The sequence below is a fragment of the Dendropsophus ebraccatus genome, chromosome 5 (genome assembly GCF_027789765.1).
Source record: "Dendropsophus ebraccatus isolate aDenEbr1 chromosome 5, aDenEbr1.pat, whole genome shotgun sequence".
Taxonomy (NCBI): domain Eukaryota; kingdom Metazoa; phylum Chordata; class Amphibia; order Anura; family Hylidae; genus Dendropsophus; species Dendropsophus ebraccatus.
Window position 1 is genome coordinate 130,467,229 of NC_091458.1, and position 22,009 is coordinate 130,489,237.

The 22,009-nt window shown below is 42.2% G+C and overlaps 1 protein-coding gene across 5 annotated transcripts in view; it reads left to right on the forward strand.

Annotated features, from left to right (window-relative positions):
* Window positions 1-22,009, forward strand: part of STPG1 (sperm tail PG-rich repeat containing 1) — an 81,283-nt gene that overhangs the window by 57,921 nt on the left and 1,353 nt on the right. For all 5 annotated transcript variants that reach the window (XM_069971276.1, XM_069971275.1, XM_069971274.1 and 2 more), the window contains 2 exons: window positions 1,538-1,706; window positions 3,792-3,982. In XM_069971276.1, the coding sequence (XP_069827377.1) occupies window positions 1,538-1,706; window positions 3,792-3,982 (360 nt within the window). The remainder of the gene's footprint in view (window positions 1-1,537; window positions 1,707-3,791; window positions 3,983-22,009) is intronic.

Consider the following 22,009-nt stretch of genomic DNA (forward strand, 5'->3'; position numbering starts at 1 on the left):
GGAAAGTTATTCACAGTACAGTAATATAAATCACAGTACAGTTTTATAGATCCTGTTTTTCTCAGGATTAGAAAAACACATTTGCTTGCTTACTTGCAAAAACAGCAACACCCCCAGTCCTCAGGTTATGGTATTACAACTTAGATTAGAGAATAGCAATGTTTCTGGAAGAAAGCAACCATGTTTTTCTAATCTTGGATAACCCCTTTAATATATTCAGAAGAAGAATAACAGAGGAATGGTACTATACAGAGTCTTGACAAAAGCTGCTCCATAATTCTTTACGGTCGTGGTAATGTGCTTTCTTACAGGGGTACTCCCGTGAAAGCTTTTTCCCAGTAATTGAAACACATTACAAAGTTATATAACTTTGTAATATGCTTCAATCACCTATCTGTCCCCTTTCCTATCTTTTCCCCCCTCAATCCCCCACCAGGAAGTGAAGTAAACTATTTCTTACCTAATGGCTGTTGACCCCAGGAAGCCATTTTGTGACAAAGACATCATCAAGAGAGAGGCGGGTCTAAGCCCAGTTAAGCCAGCCTTCCTTTGTCAGATGACACAGTTTGCTCAGCTCTGATTGGCTGAGCAAACTGTAAGCCATCTAACAGTTCTACACAGTCAGTTAGACATCACAGGTGCAGCGGGTGGATACAGCGTAAGGAACACCTGGAAAACTGGGATACAGCCCTTGGCATTAGCTGTATCCCGGTTTTCTAGGCGTTCCTACGCTGTATCCCCCCGCTGCACGGAGCGAGCAGACAGCGGGAATCGGACACCGAGATTTCTGGTTCATACGAACCAGAAATCCGGCAAGTTCGCTCATCTCTAATCACAGGAGACAAAGTGCATCATGGGAAAGCCCAAACCAGGAAGTGAAGAAAAAATGAAGACACCAACTGGAGCTTCAGGGACCTGCAAACAGCGGGAAATTCAAACCGAGACAGACTCCGGAGGGATGGTAAATGTAAAAACTATGTTTGATTTTTTTATTTTTAATCAGCACCGGAGTACCCCTTTAAAGGGTTATTCTCATCTGATAGCTCTAGGATATGCCATCAAATTATAATTTGTGAGGGTCCATCCTGAGAATGAGGATGAAAAGAACTCCTTGTCAAACAGGCCACCATATTGTGATATTCTGAGCTCTACTGCAATGGTATCACTTTCATAGTAGGTAAAACTGGGTCAGCATGTTAATGGTATGCCAGAGTTTACATCAGGTAAGAGTAGATTCTTTTCTAGGAAAGGGGATTACATTTCATCAGAAAGTAGGTGTTTGTTCTTAGACAAAGTTAATTCCTATGCATTGTTAATCTACAGAGGTAACCAGGAACGATTAATATTCTTATGTGAAACTTGTTAAGTTGATACAAGAAAAAAGGCATCTAGAAACATTTACGGTACATTAGGTTCTATTCACACATAAAATATGTCTTTGCTTTTGCACCATTGTTCTAAGTTGAAGGTTATTTTTTATAGATGTGTGTCGCATTTTCACCTAAGCCCTTTATAATGGAACAATATGTCATTTTAGGTCATTATACAATAAATGACACTATAGTTAAAGAATCTTCCAAGGTCCTGGTTTCATGCTTCAAGTCAAATACTTCACGGGACGTATTAAACACGACATCTAATTTCCCTGGGCCGACCAACTATGACCCGTATGGATCTCCGGAAATAAGAAAGAAGACTGTCTTTCCGTAAGTTACAGAACAGATGTGTATAGAAAACATAGATTGTTTGACTGAGGCAGCAAGAGGTATTGTGTGCAAATACATTAGTCCAAGTTTTCTGAATTCAGTTACCACTATACAGACAACACGTACCGTACCGCTCCACACTATTACAACACATCGTAGGATCCAACAACATAGGATCCCTCTCCACCACAATGTATTCCTATCCACCTGTAATACACAAAAATATATAGACAAGACTTTAAAAATCATTACAAAAAACCTAATCTTGTCCCTGACTACTGCTGAAGCTAACCCACTGGGAAGAAAGGATACTAGGGAATGAAATGGCTTTGGCTATACAGAACCTGTATGAAAGGTAAATACCATTTAAGAAAATGAAGTAAGAATAATTGTGCAGTATCAGCAGGGTCCCAAGCTACCACTCCATTAGGATATATCCACACTACAGAATTCTCACGGAGAACTCCTCATCCCTGCGCGCTCCCGCTTCACTCTCCGCCCATCCCATAGCCTCCATTCCATTGTCAGGCAGATTCTAGTCTGCCCGAAGAATGGATTGGGTCTATTCTTTGGGCAGGCGTCATTATCCGCATATCCATAGAATGGAGCCTATGGGATGGGTGGAGAGTAAGCTGGGAGCGCACAGGGACGAGCGGCGGAATCCACGGGGCGTTCTCTGTGAGAATTCCGTAGTGTGGACATACCCTAAGGCTCCTATTACACCGAGCGATTTCTAACGATTAACGACTAATGATAAACTACCGCAAATGAGATTGTTTATCGTTAACCTGAAATCGTTCACCATATATACAGAACGATAATCCTTAGTTACGATCGTTTCTATGATCGTTATTGCAATCGTTTACTACTTCTGATCCCAGCAGAACAATGAACAATGTGCAATTACACTGAACGTTTAGTGGAAAAATGCGGAACTTGAGTGAACGAATGTGGAATTACAGTGAACGATTAGCGAACGATTAACGATAATTTTACGTTCAGATCTAAATCAATGGTCAACAACATACGAACGATTTTTCGATCGTTGTCTGCAATATCACAGAACGATTATCGTTTAAATTCGAACGATTTAACGATTTTTCGCATGAAGATCGTCCCGTGTAATAGGGCCCTAAGTCTCTAACTGCATTGAACCCTATGAGGCTGGAACCTGTATTGCTGTCAGCACAGCTTCCTCAGTGGTGAAGTAGTCTACTATTGCGCGCGAAAACGTTTGATGTTTGCCGCACCTGCGTACATCCACCTTCGCCCTTCCATGATGAGTGTATCACGGCTACAATAAAGATGTTGCTCAGCTACAAGTGGTGAGTGCCAGTACTTTCTCTACCAATATTTATAGTCTACTATTGCACTGTACTGACAATGCTTAGATCCTGCTTCCATATATTAAAATATTACCAATAATTACAATAAATATTTGTGCGTGGTAGAGAAAAATAGGTATTCCATATAAACAAGGGCACATCAATGTGACTCAATACATTTATTAACTACAATTCAATCACAAAAACAAATATCCCCAGCCCAATAAAAACATTTAAAAATTTCCCAACCTAGGGACCAATAACATAGTCATACATCCACCCGACTCTTTCTGGTGGCTCCATAGAGAATGAATGGAGCTGCAGGTCATGTACTGACCCCAGACTGTATTTATAACAAAGGAGCAGGGACGCCTATCCAGAGATTCCGGGGGTGGCAGGGAGGTCCGACACCGCCCCCCCCCCCCAATCTCATACTTGACCCCTATCCAAGTTAAAATCAGCAAACCCCTTTTAATGTCCTTACTACTTGCTTATTGTATACGTTTCTGAGGTATGACTACTGGGTTCTCAGAATACCTTCATCCACCAGAATTGATCACGGTTGTTCTTTATAATGTTATTTCATTTTGATTGGTTAAACTCTGGTTACGGTAGATGTCTAACCCTGCTATAGTTTTTTTAACTGCTCCATTATCTACAAATACAGTCTGTAACATATACACAAGTTTTTGAAATACTTCCCATCTGTCTCCTTTTGTTTTTACATTAGATTGTAATGTCAGATATTTTTGCCTTTTAGGAAGAAACATTACCTCGGTTTCTCAGCTCCTGCAGTTCCAGTTCCCAAGACACCAGCTGTCCCAGGGCCAGGACACTATGACCTTGTAGATTATGAAGGTCCACCCAAACATTATATTTCCAGTGCTGCTTTTGTGTCAAACACAAGTCGTTGGGCAGGGGATGTCTCTTCGGCAGACATTCCTGGACCGGGTTAGTAGGAATCATATGTATTTGCACGCTAAAATTTTTGCATTGTCTCTTTACCAATTTGTTTTCTATGATATATATAGATAGATATTTATAGATTTCCTATTATTTAAATTAGAGCTGAAATCTAATACAGCGGCAACTGCTACCCTTGTACCCCGTGGTGCAGTTGTGATGCTTGCCCCTCCTAGTCTGCTTACTGGACTGTACATTCACTGGGTACTATCTCACCTTGCCCGGAAAATGTGAGGTGAGCTTAGATGCATACAGTATTATGCAGTGCCGTTCACCCACCTTATCTGCTATAGGTCTGGCTGTTCTAGCCTTTTAGTTTTCTGACAAGATGTTCCTATTACAACTGCTTCCAAGGTGTCCCCTAAATATCTTGAGGCTGTAGTATTTAGACATGACCACAAACCTAAGAGAGGGTGAAATAGTATTTGTGTATATACAAGACACAGGCACAACATGCTTTTTTATTGCAGATCATAAAGATGCTGTAGTTTTGTTCACCTGTAGTTTTGTTGAGTCACCTGTGTTTGATGGATACACTATGGTATGGGTAAAAGACCTGCATTTCACATTGTTTGAAGAGACTGTAATTTGCTTAAAGGAGAAACCCGGGGAAAATTTTTATTAAAGTACTTTATTGCCCCCCAAAAGTTATACAAATCACCAATATACACTTACTACAAGAAATGCTTATAAAGCGCTTTTTTCCCTGCACTTATACAGCATCAAGGCTTCACTTCCTGGATAACATGGTGATGTCACGACCCGACTCCCAGAGCTGTGCGGGCTGTGGCTGCTGGAGAGGATGATGGCAGAGGGATGCTCAGTGTCCCTCCAGTGCTCTGTGTCTCTCAGTGTCCCCCTGCCATCATCCTCTACAGCAGCCACAGCTCGCAAAGCTCTGGGAGTCGTGACATCCCCATTTTATCCAGGAAGTGAAGCCTTGATGCAGTAGTAAGTGCAGGGAAAAAAGCACTTTAATGGTGCGTTCACACCTACAGGATCTGCAGCTGATTTTCTGCAGCAGATTTCATTTAAATAACTGAACACAGCATCAAATCTGCTGCAGATCTGCTGCAGATCCTGTAGGTGTGAACGCACCCTAAAAGTATTTCTCGTAATAAGTGTATATTGGGGATTTGTATAACTTTTGGTGGGCAATTCAATACTTTATTAAAAAATTTCGCCGGACTTCTCCTTTAACTCGCTCAAAGTTTTTTGTTTTTTTTCTCTTTTATGTTTGTTGATGTCATTTGTAATTTTTTTTAGAATTTAGTTTACTTGTATTCTGCATACCATACTTCATATTATAGCCATACAGTAATTTGAGAAATTAATTATTGACCGGACCTTAGGTTCTCCCCAAACAGAATTTTAATTTCCATCTACCTAAAGGGAACTTGTTGTCTGTTTTCCCTCCACTCATCTCTCAGCTTTAGAAGTGTAAGCAAGATAGGGGAGAGGTACATGTAAGTTTTTAGAGTAGAAGTGGGAGAAAACCAAGCCCTCAAGGACTTGGTTAAACTGTATCAGAGTGTAGATGGGGTGGAAAAGTAAACTCCATAATGATAAGGCTCATACATGAGAACAAGTGCAGGCAGCAAAATCCTGGTTGCACAGAACTCACATTGAGCATGTGTCCCTGGGCTCCAATGCCTCAATACCCTCAGCAAAAGGAATGATTATACTGTATAAGCTGTCACACATGGTGCAAACATGGCTGATAGGTTTCTAGTTGTGCAGTAGTCAGCAGCAGGAGATGGCATGGCAAAGATTCATTGTAGGCAAAATGGAGTTCAGACAACACAGGTACAGAAAGTGTTAAAAAAAAAAAAGACTGGGAAAATGTTAAAAAAGGCTTAAATTCAAATTATACGGGGCAACAAAGTACACATTCAAGGAAATAGAAGGAACCACAATTATTTCTCTGAACAGTAGTGTCTATGGTCAGCCAGCCTTACAGGGAACGGTAGCCAGCCCCATTTACTTGAATGGCACCACTGTGCGGGGAACGGCTAAAGAGCTCTGCAGCTCAGAGCCCCACTGATCATAGAGAGACAGGAAACCCTCTTTAATAATTCTTTTGTTTTTTACAACCAAGGAATGGCTTACATTATAACATATAACATATAAACTTATGCTCCATTCCAGAGTCAGGAAGGACACAATGGGGGAATAAATAAACAAATTCCTGGTACTTTCTGCTGGGTTTTGTGCCAGTTGTTTGGCACAGGGTAGTTAGTACTTTGTTGCCTTTCCACAATTTATTGCCGCATCACAGTCTGAATGTAGCTGCTGTTTCTTGGAGAGTGGTGACAGATCAGCTATACAGGATTGAGCCTTGTCATGTACTTACCACGTGATACGCCTTTTCTGAAGAAAACCTTTCTTTATGCTCTACACTGTAATTTTGACCTGATGATTTTTTTTTTTTACTCTTTTTGCTGATGATAATCTCAGGGATTCTTACAGGTCTTTTTAAATATCACGAATGTCTGTAGACGTGGAGAAGTCAATAATACAGTTTAATAGCCACTGGTATCGGTTCTTGTCATCATTTACAAGAGCATCATAACTAAAAGGGTTGCCCTTTCTGAGGGAATGTGCACTCTACGAAATCCCGATGGAACACTGGTCGCGGATTACGCAGCTCACACCTAGCGGACTCTGGCTGCCGCATGCATCTCTGCTGCTACCATAGGCTTCATTCTATGGTTTGCCAGATTTTGCCATCCACCCGAAGAATGACCGGGTTCATTCTTTGGGTGGACTGCAGAATCTGGCAAACCATAGAAAGGAGTCTATGATAGCAGCGGAGATGCGCGCGGCCACGAGCTGCAGAATCCGTGACAGGTGTTCTGTCGGCATTCCGTAGTGTGCACATACCCTTAGGTGGGATCTTCTGCTTGGGTCTTCAGCAGAGTATTTGCAGAAAGTGGCTCCTGTTCTGAATGGCCATCTTTTACACTGCCACCCATTTATTTTGGAGCCTCTAAAGGGGAAATAAGCCACCTAGATAATTACTGATCATAAGGGTTTATAGCAGTCAGACTCATGGAAAGTTTAAAGGAGAAGTCCGATGAAAATTTTTATTAAAGCGACTCCGTTCCCACAATCTGACCCCCCCAAACAGCCTGTACCTTCAGATAGCTGCTTTTAATCCATGATCTGTCCTGGGGTCCGTTCAGCAGGTGATGTAGTTATTGTTTTAAAAACGACTTTTAATCCTACAGCGCTGTGTCTAACGGCCGGGGCTTACATTAGTATATGTATTAGGCTGGCACACCTCTCCTTCCCTCCTCCCAACCCTCCTCAGCATTAGGAATGATCCAAAAACATTTACTGCTGTTTGAGCTTCGCACAGGTGTCTTAACGATCCAGCCCATGTTCATTATGCACACAGGTGGGGAATAGGAAGCAATCTGCCTGGAGCATTCCTAATCATGAGGAGGGTGGGGAGGAAGGACAGAGAGGGTGTGTCAGCCTTATGCATATACTAATGTAAGCCCCGGCCGTTAGACACAGCGCTGCTGGATTAAAAGTCACTTTTAAAACAATAACTGCATCACCTGCCGAACGGACCCCAGGACAGATCTTGGATTAAAAGCAGCTATCAGAAGGTACAAGTAGTTTGGGGGGGACAGATTGTGGGTACAGAGTCGCTTTAAAGTATTGTATTGGTTCCCAAAAGTTATACAGATCACCAATATACACTTATTACGGGAAATGCACATAAAGTGCTTTTTTCCCTGCACTTACTACTGAATCAAGGCTTCACTTCCTGGATAAAATGGTGATGTCACGACCCAACCTTACTCCCAGAGCTGTGCGGGCTGTGGCTGCTGGAGAGGGGGACACTGAGGGACACAGGGCACTGGAGGGACACTGAGCATCCCTCTGCCATCATCCTCTCCAGCAGCCACAGCCTGCACAGCTCTGGGAGTCGGGTCGTGACATCACCATGTTTTTCAGGAAGTGACCTCACCATGTTATCCAGGAAGTGACATCACCATTTTATCCAGTAAGTGAAGCCATGATGCAGTAGTAAGTGCAGGGAAAAAGCACTTTATAAGCATTTCCCTTAAGTGTATATTGGTGATTTGTATAACTTTGGGGGGGGGGGGGGGGGGCAATAAAATACTTCACTAAAAGTTTTCGACGGACTTCTCACTAAAAGTTTTCGACGGACTTCTCCTTTAAGTTATACACCTAACAACAAACCACCTGCTTGACTTAACCTTTTTGTTGCAACTTTATTTTTTAATCTGCTTCCAAGTTTTCTTATATAATGTCAAACAGAAGTTCCTTTAAGTTCACATTTCACAATGGTGGTTCTTGACATTGCCTAAAGGCCTAAATGCGTGAAGATGTCAGTGTAAGATAGTGCTTTCCAGAACGCATAGCTTGTAAGCTAAAGGAATGCTGTTTGAGCACGTAATGTTCTTACTTAAGGGAATTTAACCCTTTCAACCCTAAATGTTTACATTTTCCTTGACATCAGTAGAAAAACCATATTTAGCTTTTATATGCACTTTAGCACAAATAACTTTCCTATTTGTTTAACTTGAATTTTTAATGCCAAATAATTGTATTAATTTTTTTTCCCCTAATTTACATTGAGACATAAAGGCATTTCAGCTGTCCACCTGTAGATGTCAGTGTTGCAGCTGTTTTTTTTATGAGCAGTTATCAGTGAATAGCTGGATTACATAGGCGAGATTTGGGGAAGCCCTGGGTGCACAGTAATTGTGAAGAATTTTGTCTGACTTGTTTCTGAACATTTAGGTTCAGAATTAAAACTACATCCTTATAATGAATATTTATGAATATAGATATTTTTACATAAGTAAAAGTGTAAAAGACCAGTCTTACTCCCCCCTCATATCATTAAAGGTCTGTATTATGACTCTTTCTTTTGAGAGAACCATCAATATAATAATTTTTTTCTTGGTCTTACATATTTCATTTGACGTCATACTTTGCTGCTTGTACCAAAAACAAATCCAGCACAGCTTTCATTGCTACTGACAACAAAGACAGTGTTTCTTTTATACAGTTTATAAATGAGGTCCATTGGGGTAGCTTTATCAAAACTGTCTAAGGGTACAAACCCACTTGACGTATTTGCTGCGTGAATCTTAAAAATAAGCAGGCAAAACGCAGGTTGGCTTTATACGATTGTTCTGCATTAAAATACACAATTGCGTATTTTTGAAGTGTAAAGCTTGTTGTTAGCAAAGCATCAGTTGTTAACAACCTGTGTGAAAAACGCATGTAGCTTCACGCTTCAAAAATACGCAATTGCGTATTTTAATGCAGAACAATCGTATAAAGCCAACCTGCGTTTTGCCTGCTTATGCTTTAACAGCATTTTATCATAATAAAGTTTCTTTGAAATATAAAACCCCCCCATTAAAATCTTCAAAAAAAAAACTTAGTTATTAAATTATTTAATATTCTAAACTTCAAAAATATACCATAATTTGTATTTTCCTGTGCAGAAATGTTTAAACCAATAAAATATACTTAATTTCTCCTGCAGGATGAATGACATAAATGAAAAAAATAAAAAATGCCAGAATTGCTAAAAATGGACTAAAACAAAAAAATCAGATCAACACTAAAATAGTACCTATAAAGACATGACCAAACCCACCCTCCCCCAACTAAAGTTTAAATCGCCCAACTTCCCAAAAATATGTAAAAAAAAAAAAAAACATTCGATATCGTAGCATACACATTGTTAGATATATTAAAATATAATAATATTGGTACTGCGCGGTCTGCAGTGTAAACGTAAAATGCAAAAAAAAAAAAAAACTCCCATAAGCACCAAAATGTTACCAATAAATACTATAGATCATGGTAAGTGATCATCATAAGTGAAAAAATAAGTTTTATGGCTTTAAGAGGGCAAAGGAGGAGAGAACTGCTTCAGTGTGACCTTGATATCCATGCATCAATGACCTTACAGTAACAAAACAGTAGGTCTTTAACCACTTCATGACCAAATATTAAATTGTGCCATATCCAGCTCTTTTAATGCAGTTGTTCTCAAGCATCAGGGATTTATTTTTTCTGTGAAAAGATCACAACAGATCATGATAATAATAATAATAATGATAATTTACATTCATTGGGGGAGATTTATCAAACATGGTGTAAAGTGAAACTGGCTCAGTTGCCCCTAGCAACCAATCAGATTCCACCTTTCATTCCTCACAGACTCTTTGGAAAATGAAAGGTGGAATATGATTGGTTGCTAGGGGCAACTGAGCCAGTTTCAGTTTACACCATGTTTGATAAATCTCCCCCATTATTCGTATTATTTATTTTAGTTAGCATGCTTTTTAACAAAGCTTTACTTACCAGAAATCCAGGTCCAGTCTCCTGAAGGCAGCTTGTCTTGTGCTGGTTGAAAAAAAAAAGACCAAACACATGAAGTACTGGACAGTACAGTCTCAGCTCAATGGGGGAGATTTATCAAGCTAGTGTAAAGTAGAATTGTCTTAGTTGTCTCAGATTTTTTTGAAAAATGAAAGGGGGAACCTTATTGGTTGCTAGGGGCAACTAAGACAATCCTACTTTTTACCAGTTTGATAAATCTCCCCCAAATGTGTCCATCAGTCATATCACTGCCTTCTCTTTGAGCACAGATGACTGGGACTTCCTGCGTTTAGTCTCTTTTTTTTTTTTTTTTTTTCAACCAGCACAAAACTAAAAAGCTGCCTTTAGGAGCCTGGAGCTGACGATGAATACTTGTAGTTTCACTTGTACGGATCACAGCTGGTACGCTGGCAGATAAGAGACGATACTTTGCATTGGTGCTGGGATCAAGATAGAGATAAACACTTGACACAGATCCGGTGATGTAGGCCCCACCTTGTGGGTAGAGCTAGCCGTTGGGGTGACCCTTTAGGAAACCTAGCAGCTTGCAGTAGAAATTCGCTTATTGCACTTAGCTAAACTTCTAACTTGTAGCTGGAGTGATCATCAGGATGAGAGAAGAATAGCCGCCCAGGGTAGACATTGTTGTCCCTTTACTGCAGCCTCGTCACCTTTAGGCATTAGCTGGACATTGCTAGGAAGATAACTAGTCCCAAGCCCACTATATATATGGTTTTCAGGAGGGATCTAATTGGACAAGGGAACTTAGATAACCCTCTGTGGTAGAGTAGTGACCTCTGAGGTAGCTAATTCAGGGATTGGTTAACCCCTTCCCCCAATATGACGTCCAGGGACATCATGAAAAGCAGTGCCAGAACGCATCATGACGTCCCTGGACGTCATGATTTCCCTGCCTCCCCCCGCTGTTCCTATCTGAGATCGGGAAGCAGGAGGAGGCTGTGTCAAACAGCCTTCTCCTGCTGCCACTGCCCGGAGGGGAGCCGTGCTCCCCCCTGGACAGTTAAACGGGTTATCCAGCGCTACATGGCCACTTTCCCCCTCTCTTGTCTCCAGTTTGGGTGGGGTTTCGAAACTCAGTTTCATTGAAGTAAATGGAGCTTAATTGCAAACCGCACCTGAACTGGAGACAACAGTAGGGGGAAAAGTGGCCATGTTTTGTAGCGCTGGATAACCCCTTTAACCCCACTAATGCCGCTGTCATTGCGACCACAGTGTTTATAGGGATATTGTGCAGCGGGGATCAGGTGGCGGGTGGAGGCTGCAGCATGTTGCCTCCTCCCGCTGTCATCGCTGTAATGCTCCCCCAGGCCCCCCCTTCCTTCTCCCTGTGTCCGGCCGTGCTCCCCCCGCTCTGATCCAGCTTCCCCCTGTCCTCCGATGCGTCCTCTCCCTCCCCTTGTTCCCCGCCCCTCCATCTGTGCTCTCCCTCCCCTTGTCCCCCGATCTGTGCTCTTCCTCCCTGTGTATCCCGTCCTCCGTTCTGTGCTCTCCCTCCCCATGTCCCCTGTCCTCCGTTCTGTGCTTTCCCTCCCCGTGTCCCCCATCCTCCGTTCTGTGCTTTCCCTCCCCGTGTCCCCCATCCTCCGTTCTGTGCTCTCCCTCCCCGTGTCCCCCGTCCTCCGTTCTGTGCTCTCCCTTACCGTGTCCCCCGTCCTCCGTTCTGTGCTCTCCCTCCCTGTGTCCCCCGTCCTCCGTTCTGTGCTCTCCCTCCCTGTGTCCCCCGTCCTCCGTTCTGTGCTCTCCCTCCCTGTACCCCCCGTCCTCTGATTTCTGCTCTCCCTCCCTGTATCCCCGTCCTCTGATCTGTTAATCCGGCCCCCTAAAAAATATAGAAAAAAGCTATCAAAAAGTGTCAGTTTATGCTGCAAAAAAAATCCCTCACATAACTCCATTGGTGAAAAAATTAAAATATTACTGCTGTTACAATATGCAAGACACAAACTGTTTTTATAGTATGAATGCTATAAACTACAGTATAAGAAAAGCTATATAAAATGGATATCACTGTAATCGTATGAATAACAATAACATGTCTTGTGTGACATAGTAAACGGGGTACAAAAAAATGATTAAAAACAACTGCTAAATTGTGTTTTTTGTGTGCGGCCAGGTGACGTCAGGTGTGAGTCAGGTGACGCACTGCAGCCACATATGGGGGATTTCTAGAAACATTGTAATAAGGGAAATCAATATTGAGTTCCATTTCTCAGTTAGTATTTGCTGTGTTAGAGGAAAAAAATTGATTAAAATCGAATATCTTCCAAAAAAATGAAAATTTTTAATTTCCCCTCCAACTTGCTTACATTTCTGCAAAACACCCAAAGGGTAAATAAACTTATTAAATCCTTCCAAGGAGAGTACACAGTTACCGGCACTGCTGCTGGTTTCGGCTTGGGAGCTTTTATGTTGCTAGGAGTTGCTAGACTTAGTTGATCAGTAGAAGCGCGCATGCGCGCGAAACAGCTGTAATCACCCTGCTTCGTTAGTGCTTGGCGTCTACAATGTGGCCCTGGATGTCCGTAAATGTTACTTTGAATACTTTGAGGGGTGCAGTTTTTACAATGGAGGGATTTATGCTGGTAACTAACATACAGGCCTTACAAATCCACTTCAGAACTAAACTGGTCCCTAAATAAATCTGAATTTGAAATTTTCCTGAAAATTTGAAAATCGCTGCAAAATTTTGAAGCTCTAACGTCCTAACAAGTAAAAGGAAAATCACCAAATGACGTCACCATAAAGCAGACATGTTGTAGATGTTGCATTAATAATTAGTTCATGTGGCATAACTATTTTTCTCAGTAAAAAAAATTTTTGAATACAAAGGATTGTAAATTTTTCTAATTTTTGCGCAAATGAGTGTATCAACCAAAGTGTACCACTAACATAAAGAGAATTATGTCACGAAAAAACTGTCTCAGAATAACCGCGATAGTTAAAAGCATTGCAGAGTTATCACTACATAAAGAGAGACAGGTCAGATTTGCAAAATAGGCCCTGGTCATTAAGGCCAAAACAGGGTGCGGAGGCAAGGGGTTAAGCCTAGAAATCAGCAGACAGTGGCATATAATCAAAACAGAATCAGTTAACCCTTAGCATAGTTTCTACTTCAACTGTGCAACATAAGGTGCAAGTCACAGTGACACCTGGTGGTGGGAGCAGCATAATACAGACAGTCTGAGAGCATATACACAAACAGTTCCGACCTATACATGCTTAAAAGAAGCAGTGGGCACCTGCTCTCGGACACTGCACAAGTAAGTATACTTTTGTTATAAAGCATTATAACAAAAAAATATACAGTGGTACCTTGGTTGCATTTTGCAAGAAGAGCTCACAGTTTTTCAAAATTGTAATTTTGTTTAAGAGCATTGCTTTGGTTTAAGAGCTCCCTTTACTGGGTGGGAGGGACAGTCGAGGAGGGGCATGGTCTGCATACATAGCGGGGTCCACAGCCCTGCACTCTGACCCAGAAAGTGTCCCTCACCTTCCAAATTATAGCAGATCCACTTCAGGCTGGGGCTCACATCAGGGGACAGGACTGTGAAGGTAATCTCTTCCTAGCTGTTTCCCAGGACAGAGAGTGTTGTAATTATTGACCCACATATACCCTGCTCATCCCTTCATACTCCCTGAAGTCTCTGTCAGCCCTTGTTTCCCATCCTCTCCATTCCTGCTAAAATGTGCCTGCACTCACACTCAGCTATACACAATGCTGCTATAATGTGCCTGCACTTACAATCAGCCATTTAGACTGCTGTATAGAAACGTTTCTGTCACTGTCCTCCTGCACAGCTCTTTGATTCTCACTTCCTGATTGGTCCTTGCTGAACACACGGCTCTTCCCCATTGCTGTCATGTGACCACACAGACCTCTAACAGCAGCCCTGCTTCTCTATTCTAGCCTATTGTACTACACTACTGTATTATGGCGATCTGCACCTCCATTATGTATCTACAAACTGCTGCTGTTCTTTCATTCCTATACACTTACTATACATGATACACCACACGCTGCTTGGCTATACTCTACAGCAGTGCTTCCCAACCTTTTCCACCTGGAGGCACCCCTTATAATAAAACTATAATAAGAAAACGTCATACAGTAACTCACAGGTGACGTTTTCTTTGATCTGAGGCATTACTTTCCCTTTTCCTTTCTATCCGGCCCGGACCACCATGATGATTCTTCCAGGTACGTTTCATCTCTTCAAAACCTGCGAAACAAACAATTTAGGCTCCTCACATTTCTAGCAACTTCCTTCCCTTTCTCCCTCCTGTAGGCTCCCATAGTAACTGCGTTGTTTGGTGTTATGTGCAGTTAATCGAGTAGGAATGTGGGTTGCCCCCTGTATGTAGGATCCCCTGCTGTGCCCTCATATACTAATAATGTCCTTAGCTGTGTACCCCCATACAATAATATTGCTCCCAGATGTGCCAATAATAATGGGGCAATAATAATGCCCCAAATAAGCCCCTATGAAATAATAATGCCCCCAAATGTGCCCAATACAATAATAATGCCCCATATGTGCCCTCATACAATAATTATGTCCCAAATATGCCCCCATGAAATAATAATGCCACCAAATATGCTCCCATGAAATATTTATGCCCCCAAATGTGCCCCATACAATAATAATGCCCCCAAATGTGCCCCCATATAATAATAATGCCCCCAGATGTGCCCCCATGAAATAATAATGCCCCCTGCTTTGCCTCTAAAAAACCCCATCCTACTCACCTAATCCAGCTGTGTGGCTGCAGGGAGCAGCTCTTCTTCTCTTCGGGCTCCATCTTGTGAGCCGTGGGGACGGGACCTCCGGCAGGCGTGATGACGTCACATCATCACGCTTGCCGGATAGGTCACGTCCCGGCGTCCCATAGGCAGCAGGTATGAAGTGGCGGCGGCCTATGGGAGTGAATGTAGGAGCAGGACACTGACAGGTCCTGCTCCTACATTCTGCTCACTTTAATTTTCCATCAATGTGATCGGTGCATCCCGAAAAGCTGCGGCCGCGATGCTTAAAGAGACCGTGTACATTTCCCACCGGGATCCTGCGGCACCCCTGGCGTGTTCTCCCGGCACCCCGATTGGGAGACGCTGCTCTACAGTAACCAATAATTTCACATATCCAGCTTTCTAAATGCTTGTTTTACCTGTTATTCAGAATAATAAAATTATTATTTTTGGGGTGTGGAACCATTTGTCTGCATTTCAATGATTTCTTATGGGAAAATTTGCTTTGGTTTAAGAGTGATTTGGATTACAAGCACGGTCCCGGAACGAATTATGCTCCTAATCCAAGGCACCACTGTATATCAATTGCAAACATACTGATATAGTTATTCTTTTTTCACATCCCCTGCTGATTTTGATTTTAGAACCTAAATGACAGTGACACTTTAAAGTAAATGTACCATAAGGTACATTGTTTTTTTTTTTTTTTTTTACATTAGCCAGTTGGTGCCGGGATCCTAGTGACGCAGCTCTTTTTTTGAAGCGCCGCCCAGTTCCCACGCTCAGCGGTGATCTTTTTCCATGCACTGGGGGAAGGCTCATCGCCCCCCAGTGTTATTATTTCACTCCCTTCTGTCACACATTGATTCTAGTGGAGCCACGTCACAGAGGGGATATCGCCACACGGGGGGGCGGCAGATCCCCCTCCAGTGCTTAAAGCCGGGTCGGTGCATAGAAAAAAAGAATGGTGTCGAGCGTGGGAACTGGGCGGTGCTTTTAAGACAAGTAGGTGCCGTATATTGTTTTTCAAAGGAAAGGATATCACTTGGAACTATAAACGCTGCTTGATATTCCTAAAATATATTTTCTGGGTTAATCCATTTCACAGTAACAATCCATCACTCCATTAGATTCAGTGCGTTAAAAAGTGATTGGAATAAATTTAATCTATGGCTCTAATATATCATGATAATCCATGTGGCTCTCCCAGCTGACAGAATAAGGTGTTACACTGTGACCCATTTAAAGGTCTGTGGCAGATTGCAAAGTTTGCATAATGAATTAATTTAGGGATGCCTTTCTGTATATTCATGTTAGGAAAAGGACAACTCCTTTGGCAGAAAAACATGCACACCCATTGCGGAGTGTCTCTGTTTCCTGTTGTGTTAACATGAACAAAGACACATTTTATAGAAAGAGAACCCGAAAAGTCCTTACTGAAAAGAAAGTCATAAGAAATGTTCCCCAGGTTATTTATGTAGATACATTGCTTGCAGTTGGACATAACTGTGATATGGTTTGGTATTTTCCCACTTAACTCTTAACCCTTTTAAAAACCGTGGGTCATTGATGCCTCAATGCCCAGGTCATTTTGGCACTTCAGCTTATGGGATCATAATCAGTCCATAGCTCTGCCCCCTCTCCTCTGTCCCCTGCCACTGTTAGAAGCCTGTAACAGCGGCAGGGGAGAGAGGGTAGGGGGCAGAGCTCGCGGATGCGCACCGGCCTTCCCTCCCTTCTCTACTGGCCTCCGTAGCCAGGACGCTGGAAGCGTGTGTCCATAGCTACCATTGGGTCTCTGCGATCACATTGCAGAGCCCCTCTGTAGAGGGAGAATTTTCTGTCTGAAGCCCTATAGATTCTGTGGTTGTGCCAACCGCAGTATCTATAGGGTTAACTGTCAGTGCCGGAGCGGTGCTGACAGTTGTGGCGGATTCCTAGCTAACACTGACAGCCGGGATCCGCCGCAGATGACACAGGCACAGCTTTTGTGCCTGTGTCATCCTCCATCATTACTTAGACTTAAAAGATCAAACAACAACTAAAAAAAAAATTCTTTCTAAAACAATGCCACATCTTTCCTCAAGTGAACTCTGCTCCACTCACGTTCGTGGTACTGAGTTATAGTACCACGCACAATCTAACTACAAGAGTGGGACTGTTTTTGGAAGAAAGCTGTTTTTAGAAATTTAGTGAAGCTATTTTCCCATCATGTATCAGAAAACCAAATGCAGTCACTATTTGAAAACGTCGTCCATTAATCTCAGTGGACCAGCTATGAATATGCTGTGATATACAGTATGTCGGCAATCTTGTTCGATAGGTTGTTTCTCTGAGATAGTTGGAATGCAGAGTTGTTCATTTATTTATGTAATGGAAGTGTGTCGAAGGTGAGCATAGCCCTTTAAGGCAGTGCTTTTCTACATACTGCACACTGTAAATGTCTTAAAAAGTTAGGGCTGGGAACCTTTGAAGCATCCTGCTTATAGCCCCTGAAGCCATATTTCCAGGATGATCGCTTTAAGATTTTAACATCAATAGACCCCTGCAGCACGTGGATGCCGGTGCCACGGTCCTTTTTTTTAAATCATGGCCTAGTTCCCATCCACGACGCCGGTCTATTCCCGGTCACCAGCCCAGCCCAAAGCACTGGAGGTGGGCCCCTGGCCCCCAGTGGTAGGAATCCCCCTTCCCTCTATGACGTGGTCCCATTGGTTCTAATGGAGCCGCATCACAGAGGGGAGGGATTTTTCTCCCACTGGAGGCGGGCTGGCCCGCCTCCAGTGCTTCAGGCCAGGCCTATGACTTGGAATAGACCGGCGCCATGCATGGGAATTACTGCAAGGCAAATGCCTTTCTAGATATTCTAAACATCCTCCTAGGTTTGCTTTAGTAACAATAAATCGTAGCAGCCACTAAATCAAAGTAATTTCTATCTTTATAACTAGGGTTTTTTATTTCCAGCCCACATAGAAGGCATGAGTAATGTTCAGTATTAAAGGAAGCCAATTACCAAGACAGACCACCAGGATATATATTGGCTGTTCTCAGAGGGCTCATGCTTGCAGAGACATGAAGGTTCTCTTGGTGCTTCTAACTGAAAGGTAATGTTTAGTGGATATGCACTCACATCATCGCCAGCTGATGAATTAGGTCTGGACCTAAAGAAACAGTCAGGCGATGATCGTTTTATCGGCTGATCATTGTATTACACAGAGCTATAATCAGACTGATTTGGACGATTATTGTTCTGTGTAATAGGGCCCTTAGGAAGGTGCTACCTGTGTCTGGAGGGTGGACAAGGAAACTGTTGCAGCTGCTCATGCTTTTCGGCAGATCACACAATTCACTTTACTGGTGGTCTGTCTGCACCATCTAGAGCCAGTTTTACTTATGTGTGTGTGTCCTCATGTAACCTCTGCTCCTAACAGTGTGGGCAGAATAACCTAGATAGTGGTCACTTCGTAGAAAATACAACCCTGCTTCTCCCAGTCCAGTAACGTACCACTCTCGAAGGCTGTCAACTGGGCAAAATGTTTTCGAGTAAGGGTCCTATTAGACGGAGCAATTTTTAAAGATTAACGGATAACGATAAACAATCGCAAATGAGATTGTTTATCGTTAACCTGAAATCGTTCCCCATATTACACAAAACTATAGTCGTTAGTTACGGTCGTTACTATGATCGTTACTGCGATTGTTGCTACGATTGCTACGATCTTTACTCCATCTGATCCCAGCAAAACATTGAACAATGTGCAATTACACTGAACGATTAGTGAACAAATGCGGAACTTGAGCAAACGAATGTGGAATTACAGCGAACGATTAGCGATAATTTTAGGTTCAGATCTAAATCAACAATCAACGACGCACAAACGAGTCGTTGCCTGCAATTACACTGAACGATTATCGTTTAAATTCGAATGATATAACAATTTTTTGCACGATAGGGGCATGTCTAGCAGTCAACATCTAGCTTTTTTTTTTTTGTCAATCAGTGTATACAAGGAAGGTATCTGTATGTTTATCCACTCTCACGTGAGGTCATGACTTGCTTTTAAGTTTAAGACTGACTCATCTGGTAGACAGCCAGATTTGACTGTTTGGGAAGTCAGCCATACAGCATAAGGTGACAGGAAATGCTGTTGTTTCCTATAATTTAAAATAACATTTTGATGTGTCATGTGGTTTACTTCAAATAATTGTATTCAAAACAGACATGTTTGTTCTGAATGTATAATATTTCTTTGATCTTGTATGACTATCTTGCTGTTGAAATAATATTATTGACAATGCTGCAGCACTTGCAGTGGGCTGGACGATCGGTCACAAGAATAAATGTTGTGGGTATGGGTCACGTTTCAGCCACAGCCTCAATATTATGACGTTCTGTATTCTCCTCAGTCAGCATTTGAAGAAATGTATTTCTGTCGCCTGGTTGCATAATCAAAGGTTAAAGGGGTTGTCTGGCGTTAGCAAACTTTTGCTATATGGCTGTGGTCATATAGAAAATAATAAAGAGCATATGTTTGCCTCTTTACGCTCCCCCGGTGTCCTGGTGTCTCTGGTGTCCCCTGCTAACTGCAGCCCCTCCACTTCCATGACAGACCCGTCTTGTGCCAAATGGATTTAACGGCAATAAGGTCAGCGTACTTCTTGACTGGTACACCTAACGTTTTAGAATTCAGTACACAACATAGAAGAGTGTTGTCAGCAAAAAAAACAAACAAACACCTATCTAGCCCCTATTATTATTATTATTATTATTATTATTATCATCATCATCTTAGGATAGGTATATGTTTAGATGGGAACATAGCAGGGGAAGTCAGCTGTCTTCACCATGATCATTATTAGCGGGCGCCTATACGATGAGACTGCCGCCTTTCCCTGCTGTGTTCCTGAAGTGGGAATGTAGTCTAAAGATCTAAGGTCCAATAAGGTTTATTGTTTTTAAAGGTTTGATCATGTCCACTATTTCCCTTCTTTCCTTCAGACTATACAGACTAGGTAGATCCTCTACCATCTTTGTAGCCCGTCTTTAGACCCATTCTATTTTATCAATATCTTTATGTAAGTGAGGTCTCCAGAACTGGACAAAGTATTCCAGATGTGGTCGTACTAAAACTCTATACAGCAGAATAACAATCTCCCTTTTCTTTTTTGAGGTCGTCAGAAATCACTACCACTAAATCCTTCGGCCAATATGATACTCCAATAGAGGATTCCTTCTTCCCAGCTGCATATCAGCCCTATTGCACACTTTTGTGTCATCAGTAGAGATGAGAGAACCATGAGCATGTTTGGGTTTTTCTGAACCTAAAACCTTTACATTTGATTACTTCTGGGTGAAGGTGTTGGATGCAGCCCTAAGGCTGTCTGGAAAACATGGATAGACATGATTGGGTTCGTCTAAATCAGTGCTTCTCAATTCCAGTCCTCGGGCCTCACCAACAGGTCATGTTTTGAGGATTTCCCATACAAAGATCACCTGTGATACTACCTGATGCACTGAGTATAATTATATCACCTGTGACATACTAAGGAAATCCTTTAAAACATGACCTGTTGGTAGCCATAAGGACTGGAATTGAGAAGCACTGATCTAAATGCTCTGTACTTCTTCAGCCACTAGTAATAAAATGCAGAGTGTTCAGACGTACCAGAGCGTCTTAAAATAAATATTGGCTTTGTATAAAGGTTGCAAAACACAGACACTATACAAATTTGAAATATGCTCATGTAAAATTGGCCTTACAGAATAGCGGAAAGACTCTTTCTGTTTTACCATACCCAGAGTATTATACTTTTGCCAACATGGTTTGATACTGTACCCACACAATATACCCACACAGTGTCTTGGTTGGTTGACGCCTTTGCCTGGTTAGAAACACTGTTCTCTTTCTCCAATGCAACATTATGTTTCTACTGTATGGAAAAGGTATCTTGGAGAATCTTTAATGGAGTTCTGTATCTCAAGTTTAAATAACTGCTACAGTAGCACAGAAATATTAGGGTAGGGTCTATTGTGGAGAAATGTTCTGTGTTGCAGATTTTGTTATTGAAGCACTGTTGATCCACAGAAAAACCCACAGTTACGGATTCTTAGACAGCGCAGATTTACCACGCAGCCTAAAACCAAATCCATCTGGTTTTGCTCAGAGCCGCTTAGCTTTCATTTCACCAGAGCTCTTTTTTTTATCTGAAAATTTTTAGGTTATGTTCACACTACGTAAGTACCGTAGTAATCACTGTTTGCAACAATGGCCGTGATTTCTACGGTACTTACGTAGTGCTGCACTTGAGGGAATTCCGGCCAGAGTGTATACACATAGGGGGACATTGATGAAGTCCGGCGTTTTTTACCGTTCGTGCGAAAGTTTTGAAACCTACGCCGAAGGTGGAGTAAATTGGCCAAATGCGAATATTTTATTTGCAAAACGGACATTTGCAAATAAATTCATTCGCATCTGGCCATTTTACGCCAAAAAATACAACTTTTTAGTTTGATAACTTTCCCCCATAGTATACACTCCGGCCGGGATCCCTAGTGGTGCTGCAAAAAACCAACATGTCAGTTTACAGTGCACATGATAGAGCGAGCGGCTCCGGACGAACGCTCCATTGTCAGCAGCGGGGAATTCGGATGCGGGCGCACACTGATGCACCTGCATCTGAATTCTGCGGCAGTGAATATTATCTGGTCGGTACTGCAGTAACGGCCTGGATGATCTTTTCTGACACGATGATTTTTTTCTGCCGGTGTCTTACGCAGTGAGAACATGGCCTTATTATGCGTTTTTTGTTTCAATTGGTGAACTCATTAAGAGACTACAGAGTTCAATAGTCAATACAATAAACCCAAG